At 45.1% G+C, this 18,481-nt stretch overlaps 2 protein-coding genes across 5 annotated transcripts in view; one reads left to right on the top strand and one right to left on the bottom strand.

Annotated features, from left to right (window-relative positions):
- The window catches only part of LOC135509996 (synapse differentiation-inducing gene protein 1-like), a 45,242-nt gene extending 42,354 nt beyond the window's left edge, over positions 1–2,888 (bottom strand). The window contains exon 1 of the mRNA XM_064930806.1: positions 2,519–2,888. The gene's annotated coding sequence lies outside the window, so the exon portion shown is untranslated. The remainder of the gene's footprint in view (positions 1–2,518) is intronic.
- A 9,753-nt stretch (positions 2,889–12,641) lies between these two features.
- LOC135510915 (cullin-9-like) overlaps positions 12,642–18,481 on the top strand; it is a 70,248-nt gene continuing 64,408 nt past the window's right edge. Inside the window, exons 1-2 of one of the 4 annotated variants that reach the window (XM_064932245.1) lie at positions 12,642–12,936; positions 13,881–14,537. In XM_064932245.1, coding sequence (XP_064788317.1) covers positions 13,886–14,537 — 652 coding nt within the window. In that variant the 5' untranslated portion in view covers positions 12,642–12,936; positions 13,881–13,885. The remainder of the gene's footprint in view (positions 12,937–13,880; positions 14,538–18,481) is intronic. The other 3 variants (XM_064932242.1, XM_064932243.1, XM_064932244.1) reach the window with 3 other exon arrangements.

Genomic DNA, 18,481 nt, shown 5'->3' with positions numbered 1-18,481 from the left:
TCTTTGTTTCTGGACATTTTGGGCCTGTAATCGAACCCACAAACGCTGATGCTCCAGATACTCAACTAGTTTTAAGGCCAGTATTATTTCTTCTTTAATGAGCACAACAGTTTTCAGTTGTGCTAACATAATTACAAAAGGTTTTTCTAATGATCAATTAGCCTTTTAAAATGATAAACTTGGGATCAGCTCACACAACGTGCCATTGGAACACAGGAGTGATGGTTGCTGATAATGGGCCTCTGTACACCTATGTAGATACTCCATTAAAAAAATCTGCAGTGTCCAGCCACAATAATAATTTACATTATTAATAATGTCTACACAGTATTTCTTATCAATTTGATGTTATTATAATGGACAAAAAAAGTGTGCGTTTTCTTTCAAAAACAAGGAAATATCGAAGTGACCCCAAACTTTTGAACGGTAGTGTAAGTATTCAGACCCTTTACTCAGAACTTTATTGAAGCACCTTTTGCAACGATTACAGCCTTGACTCTTCTTGGGTATGACACTACAAGCTTTGCACACCCATATTTGGGAAGTTTCTCCCATTCTACTCTGCAGATCCACTCAAGCTCTGTCAGGTTGGATGGAGAGCATCGCTGCACAGCTATTTTCAGGTCTCTGTAGTTTGCTCCATTCATCTTTCCCTCAATCCTGACTAGTCTCCCAGTCCCTGCCACCGAAGAACATCCCCACAGCATGATGCTGTCACCACCACACTTCACTGTAGGGATGGTGCCAGGTTTCCTCCAGACGTGACACCTGACATTCAGGCCTAATAGCTTCATCTTGGTTTCATCAGACCAGAGAATTAGATGCCTTTTGGCAAACACCAAGCGGGCTGGCCACTCTACCATAAAGGCCTGATTGTTGGGAGTGCTGCAGAGATCGTTGTCCGTCTGGAAAGTTCTCATCTCCACAGAGGAACTCTGGAGCTCTGTATGAGTCACCATTGGGTTCTTAGTAACCTCCCTGACCAAGGCCCTTCTCCCTCGATTGCTCAGCTTGGCCCGGCTGCCAGCTCTAGGAAGATGGTTCCAAACTTCTTCCATTTAAGAATTATGGGGATACTGTGTTCTTGGGGACTTTCAATGCTGCAGAAATGTTTTGGTACCCTTCCCATTCCCATGATCTGTGCCTCGACACAATCCTGTCTTGGAGCTCTACGGACAATTCCTTCAACCTCATGGTTTAGTTTTTGCTCTGACATGCACTGTCAACAGTGGGACCTTATATAGACACATGTGTGCCTTTCCAAAACATGTCCAATCAATTGAAATTACCACAGGTGGACTCCAATCAAGTTGTAGACACGTTTAAAGGATTATCAGTGTAAAAAGGATGCACCTGAGCTCAATTTCCAGTCTCATTGCAATGGTCTGAATACTCACGTAAATAAGGTATTCAAAATAAAAACAAATACATTTGCTAAAATTTCTAAAAAAAACTGTATTCACTGTCGTTATGGGGTATTGTGTGTAGATTGAGGGAAGAAAATAATTGAATCGATTTTGAATAAGGCTGTAACGTTAAACAAAAATAAAAGGAATGCGGTCTGAACACTTCCCGAATGCACTCTAACTTTGTGGTTTGTGTGCAGCGGGTAACATAATGCGCCTACGGGTTGCCCGATTTCCTAGAATTTTAATTCCAAAAATCGTGCATGCACTGGATTGCAATTCTGGTAAAGTAAAGGAACCCAGTTGAATGAATTACAGTGTAGGGCAGGGCTCTCCATCCCTGTCCCTGAAGAGTTACCCTCCTGTAGGTTTTCAATCCAACCCCAGATTTAACTAACCCAACGTTTCCCAAACTCGATGCGCATTTTGTTTTGCCGTAGCACTACTAAGCTGATTCAAATAATCATCAAGCTTTTATTTGAATCAACTGTGTAGTACTTGGGCAAACCCCCAAACGTGCACCCCTTGGGGTCTCCAGCACAGAGTTTGGAAAACGCTTAACTAACCTGATTCAAGTGTGCTCGATTCGGGTTGGAGCCAAAACCTACAGGACGGTAGCTCTCCGGGAACAGGGTCGAAGAGCCCAAGTGTAGGCGATGACACAATGTAAACAGAGAAGTAGGCTAAAACGTGGTCAGCGGCGGATCAAAATAGTTGCAATAAGTCTCCGGGTGAACCGAGGAGTTGTCCATGGAGCTGTCATTCAAGGTCCTTTATTACCGTGTTTGTAACGAGCACTGAACGGTTCCAAAACAGCTCACTCCAGAAATATATATTTTTTTAAACATAGCCTTATAGGCTATGGCCCACGCGGAGAAACGGCAATGTTTGTAAGTGAAACATTGACACACAAATATATATATACATACATTTTTTAAAAACTAGTAGCCTACATGCACACCCTTTAACGTTTTATAATTCACCAGAATCACCCAAAACGAATCAATGAAAATAACATTTATTAGCTTGCTTGTGTTCTCCGCAGTCTCTTCTATTGTTGCTGTAACCTGCAAATTCGTGATCTGACTGGCAAGGCATTCACACAAACTTACCTTCCGACGTGAAAGCGCGTTCTGCAGCGAGTAGACTAGATCCCGTCGGAAACATAAGTGGACCGAGGGTTTAACAATCCGTCAGCGATCCTTCCCTTTCAGTAGGAATTCTCTACAGGCTATCCCATATAAATCTATCCAGGACTCCGTCTCCACCTAATCTAACAAAAAGTGTTAAACCAAAGCCTCAATAGTCTGATGTCCAACCTGAAGAAAAACATCAATGACATTTGTATTTTGTGTGCCTGCAATGGGGGAGTTGCATTTTGTATTCTGCTCAGATGGGAAAAAATACAGCGGGGACCACGTGCAGCATACAGACAGACACACACCACCGGCTATAGCCACCACAGTTCTTACTTGTGAAGTGAAGGCAGTTACACTGTGCTTTGTATGTAAAAGTGTCAAATAGCAGCATTTCAGACCTTACCGGCTATCAATCTAGTGCTGGGTGAGTGTGAAGGTACCAATCAAATGGAACAGTTCACCCCATGGTCCTAAAGAATGCCTGTTATTTCAACATATTTTTGTGCTGAAATAGGGATTTTATGCCATATTTCAAGGGGATTGCAATATCAAAAGTTTACAATAAACTATGGTTTAGTAACCCATCTGGTACTATAGGTAAATCCTATACTGAATTGTATATTGACTCACAAATATGACAATTTAATGCCGTGATTGACCTCGGTCTCTACCTCGCTGTTGTTTGTCCTATCAAATAATCCAATGCTGCCCCCAGGTGTAGGCTATCGACGGGACAGCAGTGGAGAAGGTAGAAAGATAAGTTCCTCGTCATACATATCACTGTCAAACTGAAATTGTCCACCCACACAGACAGTGTGTTGAAGAAGGCTTGTGTCCCCCCCCCACACACACACACACACACATCCGCAGGGCTCTCCAGAGGGTGGTGCGGTCTGCACAAAGCATTACCGGGGGTAAACTACCTGCCCTCCAGGACACCTACAGCATCCAATGTCACAGGAAGGCCGAAAAATCAAGGACAACAACCACCCGAGCCACTGCCTGTTCACCCCGCTACCATCCAGGAGGAGAGGTCAGTACAGGTGCAGCTGGGACCGAGAGACTGAAAAACAGCTTCTATCTCAAGGCCATCAGACTGTTAAACAACCATCACTAGCACAGAGAGGCTGCAGCCTACATACAGACTTGAAATAAATGTAACGCTAGTTACTTTAATAATTCCACTTCAATAATGTTTACATATCTTGCATAACTCATCTCATATGTATATGCTGTCTTCTATACTATCTATTGCATCTTAGCCTATGCCGCTCTGACATTGCTCATCCATATATTTATATTTATATATTCTTATTCCATTCCTTTACTTAGATTTGTGAATATGATGTACTTGTTGTGGAATTGTTAGACATTGCTTATTAGATGTTGATGCACTTTCGGCTCTAGAAGCACAATCATTTCGCTAAACTTGCAATAACATCTGCTAACCATGTGTAGGTGACCAATAAAATTTGATTTGAAGTGGATTTAACAAGTTACATTAATAAGGGATCATAGCGTTCACCTGGATTCACCTGGTCAGTCTGTCATGGAAAAAGCAGCTGTTCTTAATGTTTTGTATACTCAGTGTATAGCCCTGGTCTATGATGTGCTTCTCTATATATATTAACTTGAAGGTTATGGAGGATGACATCTAAAAAATATATAATTGCCCAAAGGGGTGAAATAAACAATGCCACGCAGAATTAGGACATGGCTATTATGTTTTATGTGACGATGGCTTACCCAGTACCTTCACCAACCCTGAACAAAATGTTATAAGCACATTGTTTAGAAATGTCCTTGCTTTGTCTATTTTGGTTGGCCTTCCAGCCCTCCACTGGCACCCTGGGGTGATGCAGGAGAAGACAAGGGAGCTTTAGGGGGGCCCTACTGATGGGCGACTTCTCATACAGGAGGAGGAGTGATATGGGGATGAGGGAGTTCCGGGGTACATGGACATCAGCGTTGGGATGTAGCTGTCTGACCTACTGCAGTTGGCTGGGGATATGGTCATGTTCATGTTGCTGTTAACTATAGGCTGATCTGCTTCTACTTATACTGTATGTATTCTTTTATATATGATATCTGTAAATTGTTCACTAAAGTTTTCTGAGTACCCAGAGTTACCAGCCTTAATGCTTACTTACAAGCCTTTAACCAACAAAGCAGTTTTCAGAAAAATACAAAAAAAGTAACAAATAAAAGTAATAAACTATGAAGGAGCAGCAGTAAAATAACAATAGCGAGGTTATATACAGGGGGTACCGGTACAGAGTCAATGTGCGGGGGCACCGGTTAGTCAAGGTAATTGAGGTAATATGTACATGTAGATAGAGTTATTAAAGTGACTATGCATAGATAACAGAGTAGCAGCAGCGTAAAAGGGGGAGTGGGGGGGGGGGGGGAGCAAAGCAAATAGTCTGGGTAGCCATTTGATTAGGTGTTCAGGAGTCTTATGGCTTGGGGGTAGAAGCTGTTTAGAAGCCTCTTGGACCTAGACTTGGCACTCCGGTACTGTTTGCTGTGCGGCAGCAGAGAGAACAGTCTATGACTAGGGTGGCTGTAGTTTTTGACAATTTTTGGGGCCTTCCTCTGACACCGCCTGGTATAGAGGTCCTGGATGGCAGGAAGCTTGACCCCAGTGATGTACTGGGCCGTACGCACTACCCTCTGTAGTGCCTTGCGGTCAGAGGCCGAGCAGTTGCTATACCAGGCAGTGATGCAACCCATCAGGATGCTCTCGATTGTGCAGCTGTAGACCCTTTAGAGGATCTGAGGACCCATGCCAAATCTTTTCAGTCTCTTGAGGGGGAATAGGTTTTGTCGTGCCCTCTTCACGACTGTCTTGTTGTGCTTGGACCATGTTAGTTTGTTGGTGATGTGGACGCCAAGGAACTTGAAGCGCTCAACCTGCTCCACTACAGCCTCGTCGATAAGATTGGGGCCAGGCTCGGTCCTACTTTTCCTGTAGTCCACAATCATCTCCTTTGTCCTGATCACGTTGAGGGAGAGGTTGTTGTCCTTACACCACACGGTCAGGTCTTTGACCCCCTCCCTATAGGCTGTCTCGTCATTATCGGTGATCAGGCCTACCACTGTTGTGTCATTGGCAACCTTAATTATGGTGTTGGAGTCATGCCTGGCTGTGCAATCATGAGTGAAGAGGGAGTACAGGAGGGGACTGAGCACCCACCCCTGAGGGTCCCCCGTGTTGAGGATCAGCATGGCGGATGTGTTGTTACCTACCCTTACCACCTGGGGCGGCCCGTCAGGAAGTCCAGGATCCAGTTGCAGAGGGAGGTGTTTAGTCCCAGGGTCCATAGCTTAGTGATGAGCTTTGAGGACACTATGGTGTTAAACGCTGAGCTGTAGTCAATGAATAGCACTCTCACATAGGTGTTCCTTTTGTTCATGTGTGAAAGGCCAGTGTGGAGTGCAATAGTGATTGCATCATCTGTGGATCTGTTGAGGCAGTATGCAAATTGGAGTGTGTCTAGGGTTTCTGGGATAATGGTGTTGATGTGAGCCATGACCAGCCTTTCAAACACTTCATGGCTACAGACGTAAGTGCTACGGGTCGATAGTCATTTAGGCTGGTTACCTTAGTGTTCTTGGGCACAGGGACTATGGTGGTATGCTTGAAACATGTTGGTATTCCAAACTCAGACAGGGAGAGGTTGAAAATGTCAGTGAAGACACTTGCCAGTTGGTCAGCGCATGCTCGGAGTACACGTTCTGGTAATCCGTCTGGCCCTGCAGCCTTGTGAATGTTGACCTGTTTAAAGGACTTACTCACATCGGCTGTGGAAAGCGTGATCACACAGTTGTCCGGAACAGCTGATGCTCTCATGCATGTTTCAGTGTTACTTGCCTCGAAGCCACCATATAAGTAATTTAGCTTGTCTGGTAGGCTTGTGTCACTGGGAAGCTCTTGGCTGTGCCTCCCTTTGTAGTCTGTAATAGTTTGAAAACCCTGCGACATCCGACGAGCGTCGGAGCCGGTGTAATACGATTTGATCTTAGTATGATATTGACGCGTTGTCTGTTTGATGGTTCGTTGGAGGGCATAGCGGGATTTCTTATAAGCTTCTGGGTTTGAGTCCCGCTCCTTGAAAGCAGCTCTACCCTTTAGCCAAGTCCCTCTCCCTTCTGCAGGACTGCTTACTGTATGGATCCTGGTGTGACTGTCACAGCTGCAACATAACATTTCAACATGACATAGTGAGTAGTTATTGGACATTAAGTGCAAATTGAACTATGAACTATGAGTACTGCTCCAGGGTTAATGTTATTGTGTGGCAATGGGTGTGCTGTGTTTTGGTAGTTTTCGTTATTGTAAGGGATTTCCTCCTCTTCTTCCGAAGAGGAGAGGCGAAAAGGATCGGAGGACCAAAATGCAGCGTGGTTACTATTCATGGTTCTTTAATAAAGCAACTCCACATGAACAAACTAACAAAACAAGAAATGTGAAAACCTAAATAGCCCTATCTGGTGCAAACACAGAGACTGGAACAATCACCCACAAAACCCAACACCAAACAGGCTACCTAAATATGGTTCCCAATCAGAGACAATGACTAACACCTGCCTCTGATTGAGAACCATATCAGGCCAAACATAGAAATAGACAAACTAGACATGTAACATAGAATGCCCACTCAGATCACACCCTGACCAGCCAAAACATAGAAACATACAAAGCAAACTATGGTCAGGGTGTGACAGTACCCCCCCCCCCCAAGGTGCGGACTCCGGCTGCAAAACCTGAACCTATTGGGGAGGGTCTGGGTGGGCATCTGTCCGCGGTGGCGGCTCTGGTGCTGGACGTGGCCCTCACTTCACCATAGTCTTAGTCCACCATCTTGTCCGCTTCTGTGGCTTCCTAACCACGGCGACCCTACTAAATGACCCCACTGGACAGAGGGGCGGCAGCTCGGGGCAGAGGGGCGTCAGCTCGGGACAGAGGGGCGGCAGATCGGGACAGAGGGGCAGCTCGGGACAGAGGGGCGGAAGCTCTGGCTGCTCGAGACAGAGGGGCGGAAGCTCTGGCTGCTCGGGACAGAGGGGCGGAAGCTCTGGCGCCTCTGGGCTGAGGGGCTCTGGCGCCTCTGGGCTGGCGGGAGACTCCGGCAGCGCTGGAGAGGAGGAAGGCTCTAGCAGCACCGGAGAGGCGGGAGACTCCGGCAGCGCTGGAGAGGAGGAAGGCTCCGGCAGCACTGGACAGGCAGGAGCACCTGTAAGGATGAGACGGAGAGACAGCCTGGTGCGGAGGGCTGCCACCGGAGGGCTGGTGCGTGGAGGTGGTACCGGATAGACCGGACCGTGCAGGCGCACTGGAGCTCTTGAGCACCGAGCCTGCCCAACCTTACCCGGTTGAATGGTCCCGGTCGCCCTGCCAGTGTGGCGAGGTGGAAAAGCCCGCACTGGGCTATGCAGGCGAACCGGGGACACCATGCGCAAGGCTGGTGCCATGTAAGCCGGCCCAAGGAGACGCACTGGAGACCAGATGCGTAGAGCCGGCTTCATGGCACTTGGCTCGATGCCCACTCTAGCCCGGCCGATACGCGGTGCTGGTATGTACTGCACCGGGCTATGCACCTGCACTGGGGACACCGTGCGCTTCACAGCATAACATGGTGCCTGCCCGGTCTCTCTCGCCCCCCGGTAAGCACAGGAAGTTGGCGCAGGTCTCTTACCTGGCTTCGCCACACTTCCTGTGTGCCCCCTCCCAATACATTTTTGACTGACTTCCATACACGCCACCGTGCTGCCTCCTCATACCAGCGCTTCTCCGCCTTCTCCACCTCCAGCTCTTCTTTGGGGCGGCGATATTCTCCTGGCTGTGCCCAGGGTCCTTTTCCGGCCAATTTGTCCTCCCATGTCCATTCCTCCTCGCGCTGCTCCTGCTGCCGCTTCTCCTGCTGCACCTTGGGGCGGCGACACTCTCCTGGCTTTGCCCAGGGTCCTCTCCCGTCGAGGATTTCTTCCCATGTCCAGAAGTCTTTATTTCGCTGCTCCTGCTGCTGCCCGTTACCACGCCGCTTGGTCCTGTTGTGGTGGGTGATTCTGTATGTTGATTGCTTGTTTCAGCACAGTTCGCATTAGCTTCACGGTTGTTATTTCGTTTATTGTTTTTTGTATAGTGTTTCAGTGTTCAGTGTTTTCTTTATTTAAATTAATGATGAACACATACCACGCCGCATTTTGGTCCTCCGATCCTTCTCGCCTCGCCTCTTCAGATGAAGAGGAGGACGACCGTGACAGTTATATTCAGGTGACCTGATTCGGACGCAGTGTGGCAGCCCTACCCACATGGTGGCATGTAATAACACAAAATAAACAGTCAGGCATAAATTGTGCCCCCCCTTTCATGGGAGAAATTACATGGAATTGTTCACTATGGTGATAGCCCCCAGAATTAAACTCCTCCTGAAATGTTCAGTGCACCACAGAATCAACCGGTTTCTTTGACCTAATGGGAGGAGATCAAAGCACAGGTGATGATCAAGGCAATGGTGATGTGGGTGGTCCGGGCTGGAGATTATGTGGCAGGCTTTTGCGATGGAAAGGGCGATTATTCAGAAGGGAGAGTTGAGGACTTGGGGAGGCCAATCAGTTTAAATTCTTCAGTTTGTTGAGTTGTAAGACTATGAGCGTATTGTGATAACAGATGCTGCCGTAGTTGAGTAGTGGTTCAATTATGCTCCGGTATAGTAGCAGAAGGAGTTTGAGTTTGACGAACAGGTTGCACATACATCTGATGACAGACAGACATTGCTGTGATTTCTTAGTTATTTCAGTGGTGTGTTATTCGAAGGTGAGTTTGTGGTCTATTGTTATTCCGAGATATTTGAATGAAGGAACCATTTCGATGGCCTCTCAGGTGATGAGGAAAGGGTTGTCATGTTTTTTTTTGCAGAAGTTGGTTGGTATTTATTTTGTTTTGGAGATGTTGAGATCCAGGTAGTTATTGCATCACCATTCACTGAATTGGGTAACGGATGATTGATATTGCTGGAAGGAGAGGGGGTGGCGTTCAGGAGGGACAGGATGTCTGTGTCATCAGGGTACTTGAAAAGGAGTGTATTGTGGCCCATGCTTTGGCAGTCATTGGTATTCAGGGTGTAGATTAACGGACTAAGAACCCAACCCTGTGGCTCGCCGGTGTTGGTGATGCGCACAGAGGACAGGGTGTCATCTATCCTCACGGCCTGAGGTCGATGGTGGGAGATATGTCCAGGTTATTGAGCTTCTGGATTATAGTGTGGCGTTGGATGGTAATGAAGACAGAGCTGAAATCCATGAACAAGATGTGTGCGCAATTCCCTGTTCCCTACAAGTATTCCAGGAGCCTGTGCAGCATGCAGACCACCACGTCATCCGATCCTCTCCCCGCTTTGTAAGCGAACTGGTAGGGATCAAGGGAGGAGTGAATGGTGGGCAGTAGGATGTTAAGAACCAGTCTTTCCAAGCATTTCATGATCAGTGAAGCGAGGACAACAGGTCGGTAATGGTTGAACTCAGTCTGAGGAGACTTTTTGGGAATGGGGACAATGGTAGATGTTTTTGTGCTAATGGATAGTGATAGGTCAAACAGTCTGTGTAGGATGGGGCTGAGCTCAGCAGTGCAGGCTTTTAGGACTCGACCCGGTGTCCCGTGTGGCCCCGCTGCCTTGCACTAAGCTTTGTGTCATCATGAGCCTGTGGAGATGGTTTATCGGAGTAGCCTGCACACTTCCTGACTTTTTGAAAGGCATGCTTAGCATTCATGTTGCTGAATTCCTCCTCCATCTTGTTCTTGTACCCTAGTTTGGCTTGTTGAATGGCATGTTCAGTTGGTGTAGGGACTGCATATCTCAATGGGAGAATGCAATCTTCATACGTAATGCGTTTTTGATCTTGTCATTTATCCATGGTTGTTCTCGTGGGGATCACACAGTGTATACAGAACTTGATATAGTCCGTTATTGTGGTAACCATTTGATCAATATTGTTGTTGGAACCAGACACGAGTGCATCCCAGTTCATACAGGTGAGGGACCCCTGGAGCTGGGCAGTGGTGTCATGGTTAAAATATATAGATTCAATGGTTGTAAAGATGTGGAGAGGTCTGTCTGATATAAAGAGATGGTCTGCTTTTTAGACACCACACTCCAAAAAGCAAGTTCTGCAGGCTCTAGTTTGGTCTAATCTTGATTATTGTCCAATCGTGTGGTTGAGTGCTGCAAGGAAAGACCTAGTTAAACTGCAGCTGGTCCAGAACAGAGCGGCACATCTTGCTGTTCATTGTAATCAGAGGGATGATATAAATACTATGCATGCCAGTCTCTCTCTTGGCTAAGAGTTGAGGAAAGACTGACTGCATCACTTATTTTTATAAGAACACACAGCTCTGACACACACACTTACCCCACCAGACATGCCACTAGGGGTCTTTTCACAGTCCCCAAATTCAAGAAAGCGTACAGTTTTATATAGAGCCATTATTGCATGGAACGCCGTTCCATCTCATATTGCTCAAATAAACAGTATACCTGGTTTAAAAAAACAGATAAAGCAACACCTCACGGCACAACGCCTCTCCCTTATTTGACCTAGATAGTTTGTGTGTATCTATTGATATGTATGCTACGTGTGCCTTTGCAACAGCTAATGGGGATCCTAATAAAATACCAAATACCAAACTGACAGTGCTCTGATTGTAAACCCCCTTTTTCCTCCCCAATTTTGATCTTGTCACATCGCTGCAACTCCCCAACCAGCTCCCCAACCGGTCGAGTCATGCATCCTCCAAAACATGAACCGCCAAACCGCGCTTTTTAACACCTGCCCCCTTAACCTGGAAGCCAGCCGGCGCCAATGTGTCAGAGGAAACACCCCTAACCTGACTGCAGAGGTCAATCTCCAGGCACCCGGCCCGCCACTAGGAGTCACTAGAGCGCGATGAGCCAAGTAACCCCCTCCCCACCAAACCCTCCCCTAACACTGGGCCAATTGTGCGCCACCCCATGGGAGTCCCGATCACGGCCGGTTGTGATACAGCCTGGGATCGAGCCTGGGTCTGTTGTGACGCCTCTAGCACTGCAATGCAGTACCTTAGTCCGCAGCGCCACTCGGGAGGCCCAACAACACAATTTCTTAAAACTTTGGCAAAGGGTCAAGTCTACCAAACTTAGTTCACTCTGTTTGGAACAGAACTGTATTGAGATCAAATGTCTCATTGATGAGTAAATTAACAGAATCCATCTCGTTTCATCATCTCCCACTGCCAGCCACTGGGGTTCCTCCCACTACGATATTAAGTAGTGAGTGGGAACGCCAACCGGATACTTCACATTTATACATCCGGAGAAATATCTGTCTCGTTGTTCTATCTGTGAATCTAGCCAATGAGAGGGCACATACGCGTTTGAACAATAGTCCATAGAGATGGATAGAGGGCTCATTTTTGTATCTGTGCCATTATAGCGTCTGTAACTGCATGGACAACATCATTGAGGCCATCTCAATTTAAAACTAGTAAATTATCTTCTTATTAATTTGCTGATTGCTTCCAACTCATAGGAATCCCCACCCAGTTGCCTACTTAAAAATGGTGGAAGCCCTCACTGGCAATGGGCATGCTAAAACGGGTCATATCCATGATGAATCCTCTATGTTTATGAAAACAGTCAAAACTCTGATATAAAGTCTTTTTTTTTCAATGTTATCAAAATTACACGAGAGGCCACTATATCAGTGTATTGGTAACAACCTAGCCATTACGACATTTCTATTCAATTAAATATTAGAAAATTACCAACTACATTTTTGTTGACCAAATTCGACACTCCCTCATTGGCCTCCATACAAAAATGACTCACTTCGTGGGCTTATTTTGGTGGACATATTTTTGGTTGGAGTAAAACCTCTCGCTTCTCCGCTTCCTCTTTGACATTAAGGGACATGATATGAAAGTTAAGCGGAAGTGAAGCGGTTTCATTCGGTCGTCACTAGTTATTACAGCCACAAAGTTATAAACCCCGCCCATTTCTAAAATGTTTTTTAATAACATCTGGTTTTAAACCGAACCACACTACTAACCTTATGCCTAGCCATAACCTTAAATTAAGACCAAAATTATTTTTTTGTTTTTGTTTCACGATATAGCCAATTTTTACTTTGTGGCTGTGGTAACTAGTAACAACCGGTCGTTTCACAGGGAAATTCCTACCCGTCACCTCAGTTTCTAAACCATACGTTGCTGTCACCGTGCGGTGTGCCCCGTAGTATCAAACGCTGCCTACAAACTTTTTCCAGGCTGGGAAACGATACATTAAAACGGAGAAGAAAGCTCCATCGACAGAAGAGCGGGGAAGAAGTGAAGGGGAAACCCTGTAACACTGGAGGTAAACGAGTTATCGATCCCCTGCTATGTTGGTGTTATTAGGCCGCTCTAGTTCAGTTATTACCCGCAAATCACACATACAAAAAAGTGTAGCCAATGTTAGTTACTGGTAGCTAGTAAAATCTTCTTGCTAACGTTAGAAACAGAGTCAGGCGTTAGCAAGCTAGCTAGGTAATGTAGCTTCTTTAATAATTTGAGGCAGTGTTGTCTTGTCAAAAAGGGCCCCCGCTGATGAGGCAGTCTGTAGTGTAAACTTGTTGGAGTTATTCAGCGACATTGGCAGCCACACCTTTTTCATAGTAAATAGGACGATAACGTTCGCTAGTGTTTAAAAGGTGGAGCTGACTAACGTTAACGTCCCAGCTGATACAATCAGTTGTTTGAAGAGGGCTTTGATAGTCAAAATGGATAAAATGTAATTACATTAACGTTACTAGCTAACAAAAGCTAGGCGTTTACTGACCGTCGTTAGAATTTGCAACTGCTGTTTAATAGTTTAGCCAACTGCTACTCAATCTCTTATGCAAATTACTGCCGTTATTTAGTTAACTATAGTAGCTAGCTACATATGTGTTGATATGTACCTTTTCTTCTCGAAAAATGTATATTCAAATAGGTCATAATGAAAACGAAACTAAAGTTTCTGGAAATGTATTGCAAACTAGCGAACGTTAGCTATACTTGCCATTCACCAATAGCTTTATTATATGTCAACAGCCAAGCCAAGTCTTCATTCATTGGCTGATTTGCCCATCCAGTAGTTTTTTGTTATACCTCACTGATCCAGTATCTCACTTTAATTTCCATAGAGGTGCACAAGCTAACAAGATACAGCCTGGCTACAAGTTGTCCAACAGTGTTATTTTAATTTGATCTTATATGGTCAAAGTATCACCACCTCAAGTATTGATATTAGTCATTCATTCTTAATTTTTTTCCTTACAGCGATCATGTTAGGTGAACGCCGCAATGGAAACCTGCTTGTCCAGCTGGGCCCGAAGCTACAGGCCTACCCAGAGGAGTTGATCCGGCAGCGGCGGACTCATGATGGCCAGACAGAGTACCTGATCCGCTGGTGCCTGCTGGCCATAGACGACGGTAGTGGCTCAGGTGGAGGGAGCAATGAGACAGGAGGAGAAGGGGGAAGCAGTTCAGGGGTGGGCGGTTCAACCTCAGGCGAGAGCAAGACGGAGAACATCCTGATGTGGATGTCAATGGAGGACGTCTACGCCAACTGCCCCACGCTGCTGGGCAAGCGCAAGGCAGATGCCCAGCGGCCCCTCCAGGAGGCAGAGGAGAGGCACGGCGGAGATTTCCCTAATGAAGTCACCTTTGATGAGGTGGAGCTCTCTGACATGAAGGACGATGTCAAGAACTTGGTCAGGAGGGCCCGCAAGCAGATGACCAAGAAGAGCGACTTTGCCATAAGCATCACACACACCATCCATGTGCTGAGTGCCTACGCCAGCATCGGCTCACTGGTGGGTGTCTTCAAGGAGACCGGTGCCCTGGACCTGCTCATGGAGCTGCTCTGCAACAAGGAGCAACAAACCCGTAGAAGTGCTGGGAAGATGCTCCGGGCTCTGGCCTCTCATGACGCAGGTATGGTGGGGCTTTGATAATTTCTTTCTTATACTGTTCCAGTGTCAGCCATATTGGAAATGAGAGACTGAGACATGGTGGTAATACATTCTATACTTATCACCTTCCTTTCTATATAGACCACTGATCTTAACTGACAAGACAGAAAAAGCAGGCTTACTAGTAGGCTAGGCAGTGTTTCTGCCCTCTTGCTTTCACCTAGACGGTCCTTTACCACTATTAATATTTCTTTATCACTGATGAGCTGTGAAAAGTAAGGGGGAATGTTTTGTGTAGTCTACTTAATATGTGAGGACTTGGCCCCTGTCTGTTTTACATCTGCACACTGGTTCTGTAGTCTGTTTATTAGTTAGGCTATGATACCTGATGTTTTTGGTGTGTTGGTGTGAAACATGACCCATCTGCCTGGAGTTCCTCTCCCCTTACTATCCAAAACACGCTTATAGTTCAGGACACAGTTTATTTTCGGTTACGCAGTTTGTTAAGTGTGGTTGTTTATTGGATGACTGAGCATGTGCTGCAATGTAAAACACAGACCCCTATTAGGTAAATCAGTCACTACGTATGTGTAATACTCGTCTGTAAGCATCATTGACCTGAATAATGGTATTTCTGCATGACTTGTAGCTTTATTTGCCAAAAAAGGGCTTAAATTCTTGATTTAGCCACTAGTTAATCTCTCCTTTAGCTTTAGTTTTCCTAGCATTTTCTATTTTCATTGACTGACAACACTTCCTATTTAAATTTTGAAATTGAGAGTCTGTGGGCAATGGTAAGCCTAATTAGCAGGTTGGCATTTATTGTCATTAATCTTGCACTGAATGCAGCTCTGCAGGAAGGTCACTAGCTGGCACAGCCACTATGTCATAAAATCTTATTTTAAAGCTAAACTTAACCCTAACCACACTGCTAACCCGAATGCCTAACCTTAAATTCAGACCAAAAAGCTTGTTTTGGTTTTCCTGAATTTTTACAATATAGCCACATTTGACTCTGCAGCTTGCCCATCTAGCGGAAATTGCTCAGTTCTGCCTCCAAGGGCAAGATTTATGACGACACACATCATCCTGCACCTAACTATGGGAACCTGTGCAGTGAGTAGAAGTTGACCGATTAATCGGAATGACCGATTTTAATTAGGGCCAATTTCAAGTTTTCATAACAATCGGAAATCTGTATTTTTGGATACCGATTTGGCCGGGAAAAAAAGAAATAATAGTAATAATTTAGAAAAAGCATGTATATATATTTTTTTACACTTTTATTTAACTAGGCAAGTCAGTTAAGAACACATTCTTATTGTCAATGACGGCCTAGGAACAGTGTGTTAACTGCCTTGTTCAGGGGCAGAATGACAGATTTGTACCTTGTCAACTCGGGGATTCAATCTTGCAACCTTACAGTTAACTAGTCCAACGCTCGAACCACCTGCCTCTCATTGCACTCCACGAGGAGCCTGCCTGTTAAGCGAATGCAGTAAGAAGCCAAGGTAAGTTATAAAAAAAAACAATCAATCATAATCACTAGTTAACTACACATGGCTGATGATATTACTAGTTTATCTAGCGTGTCCTGCGTTGCATATAATCGATGAGGTGCGCTTTTGCGAGAATTTGACTTAATTATGACATATCATTGAAGGTTGTACAATGTAACAGCAATATTTAGACTTAGGGATGCCACCCGTTAGTTAAAATATGGGAAGGTTCCGTATTTTACTGAAAGAATAAACGTTTTGTTTTCGAAATGATAGTTTCCGCATTTGACCATATTAATGACCTAAGTCTCATATTTCTGTTTTATTATGTTATAATTAAGTCTATGATTTGAAATTTGATCGAGCAGTCTGACTGAGCGGTGGTAGGCAGCAGAAGGCTCGTAAGTATTCATTCAAACAGCACTTTTGTACGTTTTTCCAGCAGCTATTCGCTGTGCTTCAAGCATTGAGCTGTTTATGACTTCAAGCCTATCAACTCCCGAGATTAGGCTGGTGAAACCGATGTGAAATGACTAGCTAGTTAGCGGGGTGCGTGCTAATAGCGTTTCAAACGTCCCTCGCTCTGAGACTTGGAGTAGTTGTTCCCCTTGCAGAGGGCTGTGGATTTTGTGGAGCGATGGGTAACACTGCTTCGAGGGTGGCTGTTGTCGATGTGTTCCTGGTTCGAGCCCAGGTTGGGGCGAGGAGAGGGACGGAAGCTATACTGTTACACTGGCAATACTAAAGTGCCTATAAGAACATCCAATAGTCATACAAATGGTATAGAGAGAGAGTCCTATAAATACTATATTAACTACAACCTAAAACCTCTTACCTTGGAATATTTAAGTCTCATGTTAAAAGTAACCACCAGCTTTCATATGTTCTCATGTTCTGAGCAAGGAACTGAAACGTTAGCTTTCTTACATAGCACATATTGCACTTTTACTTTCTTCTCCAACACTTTGTTTTTGCATTATTTAAACCAAATTGAATATGTTTCATTATTTAGTTGAGGCTAAATAGATTTTTTTGTTGATGTATTATATTAAGTAAAAACAAGTGTTCATTCAGTATTGTTGTAATTGTCATTGGAGAAGAAAGTAAAAGTGAAATATGTGCTAATTAAGAAAGCTAACGTTTCAGTTCCTTGCTCAGAACATGAGAACATATGAAAGCTGGTGGTTCCTTTTAGCATGAGTCTTCAATATTCCCAGGTAAGAAGTTTTAGGTTGTAGTTATTATAGGAATTATAGGACTATTTCTCTCTATACCATTTGTATTTCATTAACCTTTGACTATTGGATGTTCTTATAGGCACTTTAGTATTGCCAGTGTAACAGTATGGCTTCCGTCCCCCTCATCGCTCCTCCCTGGGCTCGAACCAGCAACACAACGACAACAGCCACCATCGAAGCAGCGTTACCCATGTAGAGCAAGGGGAACAACTACTAGAAGGCTCAGAGCGAGTGATGTTTGAAACGCTATTAGCGCGCACTAACTAGCTAGCCATTTCACTTCGGTTACACCAGCCTCATCTCGGGAGTTGATAGGCTTGAAGTCATAAACAGCGTAATGCTTGATGCACAATGAAGAGCTGCTGGGAAAACGCACAAAAGTGCTGTTAGAATGAATGTTTACGCGCCTGCTTCTGCCTACCACCGCTCAGTCAGATACTTAGATACTTGTGTGCTTGTATGCTCAGTCAGATTATATGCAACGCAGGACCAGCTAGATAATATCTAGTAATATCATCAACCATGTGTAGTTAACTAGTGATTATGATTGATTGTTTTTTATAAGATAAGTTTAATGCTAGCTAGAAACTTACCTTGGTTTACTGCATTCGCGTAACAGGCAGTCTCCTTGTGGAGTGCAACGAGAGAAAGGCAGGTCGTTATTGCGTTAGGCTAGTTAACTGTAAGGTTTCAAGATTGGATCCCCCGAGCTGACAAGGTACAAATCTGTCGTTCTGCCCCTGAACGAGGCAGTTAACCCACCATTCCTAGGCCGTCATTGAAAATAAGAATGTGTTCTTAACTGACTTGCCTAGTTAAATAAAGGTATGAATATATATATATTTTTAAACCGGCAAATGGGTGCCCAAAAATACAGATTTCCGATTGTTATGAACACTTGAAATCGGCCCTCATGAATCGGCCATTCCGATTAATCGGTCGACCTCTCATCTCTATCGCTCCTGCTGTCTCTAGAGAGTTGAAAACAGCAGGCCTGGGACAAGTAGCACGTCCGGTGAACAGGTCAGGGTTCCATAGCAGCAGGCAGAACAGTTGAAACTGGAGCATCTCTCACATGGGTAGGCAGACCATTCCATAAAAATGGAGCTCTATAGGAGAAAGCCCTGCCTCTTGCTGCTTAGAAATTCTAGGGACCGTTCGGAGGCCTGCGTCTTGTGACTGTAGCGTACGTGTATGTATGTACGGCAGGACCAAATCGGAAAGATGGG

Source organism: Oncorhynchus masou, chromosome 23 (genome assembly GCF_036934945.1).
Source record: "Oncorhynchus masou masou isolate Uvic2021 chromosome 23, UVic_Omas_1.1, whole genome shotgun sequence".
In the NCBI taxonomy this organism is placed as follows: domain Eukaryota; kingdom Metazoa; phylum Chordata; class Actinopteri; order Salmoniformes; family Salmonidae; genus Oncorhynchus; species Oncorhynchus masou.
The sequence above is the reverse complement of the archived record's forward strand: the minus strand, read 5'-3'. Positions and strand labels throughout refer to the sequence as shown.